The 12,534-nt window shown below is 36.5% G+C and overlaps 1 protein-coding gene across 1 annotated transcript in view; it reads left to right on the top strand.

Moving 5' to 3' along the window:
• LOC110626432 (lysine-specific demethylase JMJ25-like) overlaps window positions 1-12,534 on the top strand; it is a 32,934-nt gene that overhangs the window by 15,234 nt on the left and 5,166 nt on the right. Inside the window, 1 exon segment of the mRNA XM_043961570.1 lies at window positions 3,749-3,810. Coding sequence (XP_043817505.1) covers window positions 3,749-3,810 — 62 coding nt within the window.

Below are 12,534 nucleotides of genomic sequence, written 5' to 3'. Positions count from 1 at the left end.
GTATCTGCCTAATAGATTTTTGGAAGGTTCATGGTGAAAGGGAGAGATCGGATTACTTCCAACAAGTGCCTATTTTTTCTTTCAACAACACTATTTTGGGCATTAGTGTAAGGACAACTAGTTTGTTGCAGTATCCCATTAGACTCGATAAACTGAAAAACGGCCACCATATACTCTGTACCATTATCAATTCTTAAAACTTTTATCTTGGCATCAAATTGAGTATAAATCATCTTGTGAAAAGATTGAAAGCAAGAAATCACATCACTCTTTGCCTTTATCAAATAAATCCAAGTCATGCGAGTGTAGCAATCAATAAAAGTAACAAACCAATGATTACTAGATAGTGAGATCATTTGAGTAGATCTCCAAATGTTAGAATGGATGATTACAAAAGGGATCGTACTCCTATTGTTATGGGAGGGATAAGAGGTTCTTGTATGCTTAACATACTCATAAGTATCACAAACTAAAGAGCCACATTGAGCTTTGAAAAATAAATTAGGATAAAGTTTCTCTAAAATAAAGAAGGATGGAAGTCTTAACCGTTGATGCCATCAACTGTATACTGTATAATTTTTTGGTTGACATTTTGATTTCTTTGAAAGAGCCCGAGGTCAATTCAAACCCATATTCCCTTCCAACATATATAAATCATCGTGCAGTCTATTATAGCCAATTCTCTTCCTAGTTTGAAGGTCCTAAATAATATAATGGTCAAGAATAAACTCAATTTTACAGTTAAGAGATTTGGTAAGAGCACTGACAGATAAAAGATTAATAGGGAAATGAGGAACATGGAGAACAGATGATAGCTTAATATTGAAAGTACAAATAATTGATTCTGTTCCAAAGACAGGAATAAAAGAACCATCGGCTATTCTGACAGTGTCCTTTTGTAGACATGAAAGGTAATTAAGGAAGTTTTTAGAGGAACTTGTCATGTGCCTATTTGCACTAGAATTAATACTTCATTAAGCAGTATTAAAAACACGTACATTACCTCCATTAGTGCCTTTCTTTTATGATATTTTAAAGGTAAAATGGAGCCAGCAACACAAAAAGGCAGGAATGATCGAGTTACTATTAAAATACCTTGAAAAATCCAAAGGAGAATCCGGTCATAGAACAAGGCCTGTTAGAGGCGCGTGGAAGGAGATGCAGAATGCTATGGCAGCGTGTGAGGACACGCGTGTGCTCGTAGCAGGGTCGCATCGCTGGGGATAGGCCGAAAATTCGATGGGCTTTCCTATTGTATGGGTGTTGTCGAACAACTCTCTTGATATAGTCGCTTAGAAGCTTGACCTATTTGTTACCCCCAACTTTTTGTGATCAATTTGAAACCTATGTCAATTAAAGTGGCAAGGCTCTGATACCATGAAGAATTTTGGGAGGAAATTTTAATTATATTCCAATTGAATTGATCTTTACAATGTTTGAGTATTTATATACAAAGAATCAACTTAAATTAGCAATATTTATAATAAGAATAAAATCCCTATAATCAAGCCTAATTGGGATTCCAAAAATCTAAATCCTCCTAACTAGGAACCTTTTATATTGGTCAACAATTCGAAAACTCTCCCTTTATGAGATTCTATGTACTCTCCCTTTATGAGATTCTATGTAGAAGCTAAAACCTTCTCCATAACAGCTTACAATCAACAACTTATGAGCATATTCAAACGACTCGTACAAAGGCACTCATAAAGTACTGAAATACAAAACAATTCTTAGAATTGTACTTCCCCCTCCAAAGGCAATACCGACGAAGAAATATCAACATAAAACTCTCTCCAAAGGTAATAGCAATGAGGAAACTTCAACACGAAATCCCTTTCCAAAGGCAATTGCGTTGAGGAAACATCAACATGAAATCCCTCTCCAAAGGCAATAGTGGTGAGAAAACATCAACAGGAAATCTATCTCCAAAGGAAATGCTAGTGAGGAAACATAACACAAAATAACTCAGTATTAAACAAACCACACCAATTGAACACAAACGTAGGTGAATTGTGCCTATAAACAATACTGATGAATAGTGCCTATAAACAGTACCGATGAACAATAACTATGAATAGTAACCGTGAACAATGTCGATGAAAATGCCCAAGCCTCGAAGAATTGAAGTCTTTGATACTATGTTAAAGCTAGAATAGTGGAAGAGAGAAGAAAATAATATAAAAAGATTTTTGTGGTTTAGCTAAGAAAGCCTACATCCACATACACAACGTTTTGTGAATTCTACAAACCTTGCTTGACTCCTGAGCAATAAAATCGGGTGGTTAATATAAACTTTCTCCTGAAGATTACGACGGAGAAAAGTATTTTTTATGTCTAGTTGGTGCAAGGGCCAATTATGTGTAGTTGCTAAGGAAATAAACAATCTAACAAAGGCCAACTTGGCAATGGGAGAGAAAGTGTAAGAATATTCAAATTTTATAAGTTTGAGCATAATCTTTGGCAACTAAATGAGCCTTGAGACGCACAACAGACTCATAAGGATTTATTTCCAAGGTGAATACCCATTTAGAACCAATAGTTCGCTTTCCTTGGGGAAAAGGATACTAGCTCCCAAGTAGCATTATCGTCTAAAGCCACTATTTACTCCTCTATTGCAATATGCTAGCTAAGATGGGATAAAGCCTCACTAATAGTTTTAGGGATTGAAACAAAATCTAATGCACTTGAAACACAATGAGAGGAAGAGAATAATTGATTATAAGAGTTAAAAGGTGATACAGGATAGAAATAGAAACACTTACCTTTGCGAAGAGCAATGGGAAGGCCTAAATCAGTTTGAGGAGTAGGATCTGCTAACGAATAAGCTGGTAGTGGATCTGAGTTGGGAGTCTCCATTTGCCTAGGGTAAACAGTATGATATTTTCTTTAAAAAGGGAAGCAGATAATTATAATAAGAATTAATTTCAAGGTTACTAAACATTGACCGCTTTCAAATAAAAAAAGAGAAAAAAGATAATGGCAATAAGAAAACAGCTTCAAGATAACCATACATAGATTATATTTTCAAAAGTAGGATCTTAGGAGACTTGCATTTCTTTAATGAATAAAATACGAATGACATACAACGACAATTAAACCTCAATTCTAAACTAGTTAGAGTTGGCTTTGTGGATCATTATTTTTCTATGCAGCTCTGTTTGAGAATGGTTTCAAATCAATATTCAAAATTTGTAAATCTTTTGATACTACATTCATTCATGTTATTTTACTTCTCTCATTTTTCCTATACACTCCTACTAATTTATCTCATTTCCATACAAATGCATTTGGCTATGTATGTTGGACATGATCAAACTATTGTAACTGGCATTTTATCCTAAGTAGTAATTTTCATGGGTGTGATCTTTCTTAATTTTACCCATTATTGTATTATTAGACACATCTTTAACATCTGCATCTTTAGCACACTCTTGTTGTATGTATTTTGTATCTTAGGTGCCCAACATTTACCCTCTTATGTATAAATATATAGCCATACCATGAGGATTGGATTATGAGGGATCTTTTTATTTTTCATTTTAGAATTTCCTTTCATATCATGACTCAACCATGCCATCCTACATCATATTTTGAGTATTCTACTTATGGTACTATAAAGTCCATACTTATATCCAAAACTTCATTTACTTCTTAAAATATTTGTTATTGCATCTCTATTATATTTAACCAATGGTGCATGTTTTGATCATAGTAGAATTATTCCAATTTTGTGTTCTTGAAACAGGTGAAGAAAATGTATCTTCATGCTATGAATTGGGCTGTGGAAATTTTGGAGCATGGTGGAGAGTGAGTAGCTAATGATACATGCTAACTTATAAATCAATTCTTGTACTTGAACATGCATGCAATGCCTGTTTCATCATTTTTTTTGAACATGCATGTTTCATCATTTTTCTTTTCTTTTCCCATAAACAATCAACTAGAAAATTATTATGTGGTCAGTGACAATGGAAGCATATCTCAAGAGTCTGCTAGTGTTGGAAGCCGTTGAATTAGAATTTGAAATTGAATTGCCACAAAATCCAACATTGAATAGGATCAAATTATATGAAGAAAAGGTGAAGAATTTTAGGAGGAATTTTTAATTTTATTCCAATTAAATTGATCTTTACAAGGTTTGAGTATTTATACACAAAGAATTAGCCTAAATTTGGAATATTTACAATAAAAATAAAATCCCTATAATCAAAGCTAATTAGGATCCCAAAGATATAAATCCTCCTAATTAGAAACCTTCTACGTTGGTCACTCTCCTTGAAGTTGGTGTGTAGAAATCACATGTGCCCAACTTGCAAACCATTCTAGATCTCATTTTTAGCCAAGACTTTTACTTCTTCAGTCGTTGTACCCTTCCAATTAGAATATTTTCAAGCTTACTTTCAATCCTGTGGGATAGACATAGAGGAAATAGACAAAGTAAAAGCTCTATAGGATTGAGACAAAGAATCATAAGAGAGAGTTAAAAATAGAGTGTTTTGTGCAATACCTAACTCTTTTTCTTTGAGCAATTGGTTTATTTATATCATCAATGGGCTCAAAGTTTAGAGTTGACTTACCAGATGGAGAAGAGGAAGATTTATGACACTGAGTAGACTGAAATGACTTTTTTTTGCTTCTGTTGTGTCTCTTCTTGAGTATCTCCTTAAATTTAATTTATCCAAATGCCCAATTATATTTTCCTGATTACTAATAGTCTCCCCCATATAGTAGTCTCCTTTTGAGTAAAACGCTCTAGAGTTATAGGGCAAAGAATTGTCTATTCTCTCTCATTGTCCTCCCCCTGAAGAGGTATTGAAATAAGGTTCAGTCTTTCTAAGCGTAACATCCATATTGACAAAGTATTTTCTACATGGATGGTGGTAACACTTATAACCCTTACGTGTGGGAGAGTACCCAACAAGCACATATTTAAGAACTCTCGGATTGAAACTTTCTAGTTGAACCATATCATTCAGAATCACAGAATTCGGGATCACCTCTTCTTGCTCATTATTCTCCTCCTGAAGAGGTGAGTGGGTGGTACTGAAGTAGGGTTCAGTTTCTCGGAAGGTAACATCCATACTAACAAAGTATTTCCTAGAGGGAGGATGATAACACTTGTATCCCTTCTGTGTTGGAGAATTCCCAACAAACACACATTTAAGGGCCTTGGGATCCAGTTTTCCTGCCGTTCTAGTATGGACAAAGCAAACACACCCAAATACTTTTGGTGGAACAACGTATGAATTCTTCCCTTGTAGAACCGCCAAAGGACTCTTAAAGTCAAGGGTCTTGAGAGACATTCTATTGATAAGATAAGCAGATGCAAGAATTGCATCTCCCCAATATGCTTTGGGTAGATTCATGGTGAACATAAGAGATCGAGCTACCTCCAATAGATGCCTATTTTTCCTCTCAGCAACGCCATTTTGAACACTAGTATAAGGACAACTAGTCTGGTGTATTATCCCATTACTCTCCAAATAAGCAAAAAAGCTACTATCCATGTATTCTCTTCCATTGTCAGTTCTCAAAATTTTCACCTTAGTATCAAATTGAGTACAAACCATCTTATGAAAGGATTGAAAACAAGAAAAGACATCACTTTTAGCTTTAATCAAATAGACCCAAGTCATTCGAGTACAACAATCAATAAAGGTGACAAACCATCGATTACCAGACAAGGAGACAGTTTGAGTAGGCCCCCACACATCAGAATGAATAGTCGCAAAAGGAATTTGACTTTTATTATGACTCAAAGGATAGGATGTTCTAGTGTGTTTAGCATACTCACAAGCATCACAAAATAGAGAATCAAACCGAGTTCTAGCAAACAAATTAGGATAAAGTTTTTCTAAGGCAAAGAATGATGGATGCCCTAACCGTCTGTGCCACTGTATTATTTCCTGATTGACATCCTTATTTTCTCCAAAACAGGCGTGAGATATCGAAGAACCTGGATCACCCTCCAACATATATAAGCCATCATGCAGTCTACCATTGCCAATCCTCTTTCCTGTGTGAAGATCCTGAATAACACAATGATTAGGAAAAAATTCAATTTTACAATTAAGGGCATTGGTAATAGCACTAACAGATAAAAGGTTGACAGGAAAGTGGGGAACATGGAGGACAGATGATAATTTAATATTGGATGTGCAAATAACGGAACCTGTTCCGGATATGGGAGTAAAAGAGCCATCAGCAATTTTGACACTATCTTTGGTTAGGGAAGGAAAATAATTGAGAAAGCCTTTAGAAGAACCTGTCATGTGTCTATTCGCACCAGAATCGATAATCCATGGAATATTATGAAGAGATGAAGCATTACCTGACTTTGCAAAGTCAGATGTGGCACTAAAGAATGAGAAATCAGAGTTAGAAAGCGAGACTCTTTTACCTTCTGCTATCGACACCCTTTTACCTTTTGTCATTGACACCCTTTTACCTTCTGCCATGGTAAAGGTTTATAAACTGTGATAGAATAGGAGGTATCCAAGGTTGTACACACAAGAGAGCCCAATCGATTCACCAAAAAGACTGAGTAGCAGCACGGGAAGGCCGGAAAGATGATCGGAATCGTCGCCGGAGTGATTGGAGCAGCAAAGCAGTGACAGACGATGGGTCACGCGCCGGGAAGCGACGGGTCACGGGCCGGGAAGGGGTGGCGTGTGAGCCTCACGCGTAGGCGTTTCCGGCGTCGGAGCTTGTCGATCGGCCGGCGGCAGTCCGGCGGTTCTCCTGGTGCCGGCGGTGAGAGATTGAGAGGCTCCTAAATGGGTTAGTACCAAAAAGGTAGATCTAGGGTTTTAAAACCCTAAAGAGGAAAAATTGAATTTGGACCAAAAAAATCAGGAAAAGGCTTTGATACCATGAAGAATTTTGGGGAAAATTTTGAGTATTCTTGTATTTCACTCTTAATCTTTATAATTGGTCTACATGACTATTTATACACAGAGAATCATATCTAAACAGGAAGCAAATAATCAAATAATAATTACAGAGATAATTAAGGATCCTAATCAGATCAAATCAAATCTCTAGAATCAGCTAGGATTAGTAAATAAGTCAACAAAAACACATGCACCCGATCACTTCTGGTAGAATAGTATAAATATTTTTCCCTTGTAACACCTCTAAAGGGCTTTCGAAAGCAAGAGTTTTGAGAGACATTCTATTAATTAGATAAGCTACATCTAAGACTGCATCTTCCAACATATTTTTGGAAGGTGCATGATGAATTCGTGACAAGTTATTGTTTCCTTTGGAGCCATGGGTGTTTAGTTGTACTTGTTTTGTTCGTGATTTCCGATCTCATATTACCAAATTGGATTCCAAAGCTTTGAAGTGTCTTTTTGGGGTACTCTCGCTTTCAGAAAGGGTATTGTTGTTATTCTCTTGAGCTTAATAGATTTTTAGTCTCAAATGTGGTCCTTGTTGACAGAGAACCATTCTTTTCTGTAACATCCACCTATACAAGTCAGGAAGAGGGAGATGAAGGGCTCATTTACAAACTCATCTCAGATAGTGTGATTTCCTCTAGTGCCTTTTCTCCTATTCAGTCCGATGATAGTGGACCTACCAGTGCTCAAGTTTCTGTCTCAGTCAAACTTCCAGTTGGTCAAGTCTATTTCACTAGCAATGCTTTGGTGTGATAATCAGGTAACTCTCTATATTGCCTCAAATGCTGTGTATCATGAACGAACTTATCATATTGAAGTGGATTGCCACTTTATCCGTGAGAAAATACAAGAAAATGTAATTTTTACTGGACATGTGAAGACAGTAGAGCAACTAGATGACCAATTGAGCAAAGCGGTAAATGGACCTCTAGTGGAATAACTTTGTAACAAGCTAGGCATGATTAATATCTATGCTCCAGTTTGAGGGGAAGTGTTATGGTATATAAGCTGTAAATAACATAATCATTGGCATAGTTATAGGCTTAATTACGTAGGTGATTGATTTAGTTTCCATATTCATATCTTGTAATCTATATATATACCATTTGATTAAGAGAATGCAATTTTCTATTCTCCAATCTGTTGTATTACATTAATAAAGTAAGGTAAGGATTTACCGGAAAGAAGAGTTGTGGAAAAGGTAATGGTAACTCTTCTAGTAAAGATTTGAGGTGAAAATTTCCTCACTTGAAAATGCTCTACAAGGTGTTGAATGACGGAAAGCATTAAGAGAGCTCCACTAAAAGTGCACTTGTTGCATCTCAAATAGCAAGGTGCAAGCGGGTGATGTAAAGAATGGCTTTCATTCAAAGAGACGTAAAGATAAAAGATTTAACCAGAATAACAAAGGAAGAGTCAGAAAACGTAAGTATCCGCCTGGTTCTCATTGTAAGACGAAAAACCACATTGAAAATTACTAGGCCTGGGGTCTAGTGCAAACTTGCAAGCATTTGGACACGTTAAAAGGGTTTTTCCTGGAAATTCTAGTCTACAAAATCAAGGACAGGCTGCTCAAGTCATTGAAGGATCTGAAATTCAGGAGGAGAAACTTTGTTGCTTCTATTGTTGCAAAATGTTCTGCTGCAATTCAAAACACTGGTGCCTAGATGATTGACAGTGGCTTTACTCGTCATATGGTAGCAATCTAAAAAATTTTAAAACTTTGGGCAGAAAAATGCTTCCATAGTAAAGCTTGGTGATGGGAGACTACTGGATGTCAAAGGCAAAGGTGTTGTGTTTGTGCAAAATATTTCAGGTAGAAGCTCATCTCTGATGCGTTGTTTGTGCATGAGATTTCACATATGGTGGGTAGTTGTTAGATAAAATTATTCGCTTAAATTCAAAAACAAGTTCGGTGAAATTATTGATCCTTCTGGTACAAAGCTCTTGTCAGTTAGAATAAATAAATAGGGCTTTAATATTGATTGGAAAAATGTAGTTGAAGCTTTTGCTACTATTGAATTTGAATCTTGCTTGTGCGCAAGAGGCTGGGCCACGTAGATTATGGTGCTTTGAAATTGCTTGAAAAAAGTTAAATGGTGAATGATTTGCCTTCTGTGGGTGTAATTTCTGATGTTTGTTGTACCTATCAACTTGTTAAGTTGAGCAAGATTCCATTTCTTGTAAACCAAGCTTGGAGAGCAACTGAGAAGCTCTAGCTGGTTCGTATAGATATATGTGGTCCAATGAGCACACCTTACAATTGCAGCAAATATTTTATTTATTTATTGATTTTTTTTCAAGGAATTGCTATGTTATTTCCTCAAAAGTAAGTCTGAAGTGTGTTTCATGTTTCAGAAGTTCAAGGCTGCTGCAGAGAACCAAAGTGCACATGATATCAAAATTTTAAGATCTGACAATGGCTGAATATATTCTTCTTAGTTTCATTCATATCTTTGAAAGGCAGACATCTGTCATCAACTCTCAGTCACTTATACACCTCAACAAATTGGTATGAGCGAAAGAATAGATCAATCATGAACATGGCACAGTGCTTGCTGTTTGAAAAGGGATTACCAAATTAATGGACTGAAGCAGTTAATACTGCTGTGTATTTGCAGAATAGACTTCCAACTAAAGCTATTGATGATAAAACACCTCATGAAGCTTGGACAAGTGTGAAACCATAAGTGACACGCTTGAAAGTCTTTGGCAGCATTTGTTATGCCCATGTGCCAGAGGTAAAAATTCCGCAATGCCTTTCCACATCGCCTCAACAACGTTGGATCAGTAAATTGATGGGCTTGAGCAGGTAGAGTATCAGGGTGGTAATTTGAATAGAGTTGCTGATGCCCTTTCCCATCGTGATGAAGATACTGCTGTTTTGTTTGCTCTCTCTCGACCCACCATACTCATTTTTTATGCAATCAGAAACGAATTATCCACTACAAAGTCTCTATCCCAGCTTCGAAGTAAGATTGAGAAGGAAGAAATGGGAGCTATTGAGCACTTGATAATGGCCTAATTTTTTTATTGACGAGTTTATCCCAGCCGCTCTTCACCCTTGCTTACCACAATCCTGACGGATGTGCATAATGTAACGTGTGAGAGAGTCCAGAAAACCTTGCAGTGCATTGGCCAAGATTTTTTTTTTTGGCAAGGCTTAAAGGCAAAAATAAATGAATTTGTGGATTCATGCACCGTCTGCAATAGAACAAAACTTCAAACCTTAATCTAGCAGGTTTATTACAACCGTTGGCATTACCAACACAAATATGGGCAAATATTTCAATAGACTTTGTTGAGGGGCTCCCTAAAGCAGGCAACAAATCAATTATCCTAGTGATAGTGGATAGATGCTCCAAATATGCGCACTTTATCCCGATATCTCTGCCCTATATAGCTGAGTATTGTCCATATTTTTCTCTTGATTGTTTTTTGTCTCCATGGACGACTGGAATCCATTGTCATTGATAAAGATGTGATCTCTACCAGTTATTTTTCGCAAGAATTATTTCGTTTATGTGGAACAAAATTGACCTTCTCCTCTGCATATCACCCATAGTCAGACGGACAGACAGAAGTAATGAATCGCACCAATAAAAGTTTCAATTCATTGAGATTAGATGATTTTATTCAGTAATCTGCTTGTAATACTCTAGTTAGCATTAGCTCCTAACTAGAGCAGAATTCTTCGATTATGATGTAAGCTTCTCTATTTGAACTTGCCATAGTTGAGCTTTGCAGTCTCCAAATTGGAAAGCTTCCATGGAGGAAGAATTTAATATGATAGTAAAAAGGAAAAATTACTTTTTAGTCCTTGAGGTTTAGCGTAATTAATATTTCTGTCTCTCTATTTTGATGATCCAACACTTAATTTCCATCAAAATTCACCGTCTTTCCCTCCAAAATAGCCGTTTAGTCAGAGTCTAAGGTGAGAGGTGACTTTTTTTCCAAAAATACCCTTAATAAACTTGTTAAAAACCTCAAAGTGAAATCCCTAAATCTCAGCAATGTCAAAACTAGAGAACAGAAGGCAATTTATAACCATGCTTTAAAAGACTAGGGATCAAAGATGCTGCACTTGTCACATTTTATTTGGCATCATATATTTTGCTTTTTTCTCAGCACGCTTCAAAATTTGGAAGGAGCACTCAGATTTTCATCTACACTCATAATAGAACCAACATTATCAAATTCACCACAATAGTTGGAAGCTTAAAAAATAGTGACAAGCTGCCTTTCTACAAAGAACGCATACCCATGCTCCACAACCTAAAACCCAGGCAACCTCCCCAAAAAAAAAAAAAACAAAAAAATAAGTGAAAAGGAATCATGCCAGTGTCTAGAAAGAGAAGAGCGATAGACAAATATAAAAGGGAGGGATATCAGGACCAAAAGTATATGAAACTCCTCTATTGTTCATTCCTTAACCCTTAACATTTCTATCAGATGTGATCAGAGCAAATCACATAATAATCAAAAGAGGGGTAGAAAATCTTTTAGGGATTTCACGTTGGGGGGTTTTTAACAAGTTTATTAAGGGCACTTTTGGAAAAAAAAATCATCTCACCCTAGACTCTTTGACCAAACGACAATTTTGGACAGAAGGATTGCGAGTTTTGACGGAATAGTAACTAAGAGACTTAAGTGTTGGATTTTCAAAATAAAGGGACTTAAGTATTAATTACGTTAAACTCAGAAACTAAAAGTAATTTTCCCTAGTAAAAAATGTCACTGGTTACTAGTTGACAGACCAAAAGATCAACAAGTGAATGGTACAAAGTGGGAATCAGAAATACAAATCCAAACTAGTACTGAGTTTATTTTCAGCAACAAGGTATTAACTTCATTGAAACTTTTATTGTTGTATCTAGATTTGATACAACTAGTTTGTTGCTTGCACTCGTTGCTCATAAAGGTTGGAAGGTCTATCAGCTAATGTTAAATAAACCTTCTGTGATGGTGTTCTTAAGGAAAAAGTTTCAATTGAGCAACCGGGTGTTAAGGTCTCAAGCTGTGGATCTCGTCATAAGACGATTGACTGTGTTGAGATACTTTTCGTAAATAGTCTAGATTTGTAGTGATTGTGTACATAATTAGGGATATGATTGTGATATGATTGGGATATGATTAGGTTATAATTAGGGAATTAATTTATTCTTGTAAGTAGTATTTATACCCCAATTGGCTTAAGGGGAATGATCAAGCATTTTCTCTCAAAGTTTTTGCTTCTATTCTTTTTTTATCACTGTTTTTATGGTATCAGAGTTAAGAAACTTGATTTAGCTGTGAGTGGCAGATCTGCCACCTTCCTTTGGAGACTTTCTGGAAATCAATTTGTTTCACCACCTAGCCCACCATTCTCGCTAGCTTTCGATCGGTGATCCAGTGAAGCTTCACCACCAGAACCAGCTCCATGCGCTGCCCAAGTTGTCTGACTTCGATGCACGTGCCTGCACGTGAACTGTTCTCCGGTGACTTTTTCACGCTGGAGACCCTTCCTCCAGCATCTCTCCGATGCTGGCGACTCCAGCCCACTTGGTTCGGTCACCCGCCCAGCTCTTCTTTACATGTCCCTTGTAAACATTAGCTTTGGATATATTGTTCATGGTCACAGATTTTTTTT

Source organism: Manihot esculenta, chromosome 11 (assembly GCF_001659605.2).
Source record: "Manihot esculenta cultivar AM560-2 chromosome 11, M.esculenta_v8, whole genome shotgun sequence".
NCBI classification, from domain to species: domain Eukaryota; kingdom Viridiplantae; phylum Streptophyta; class Magnoliopsida; order Malpighiales; family Euphorbiaceae; genus Manihot; species Manihot esculenta.
This window is presented reverse-complemented; position numbering and strand designations above follow the sequence as displayed.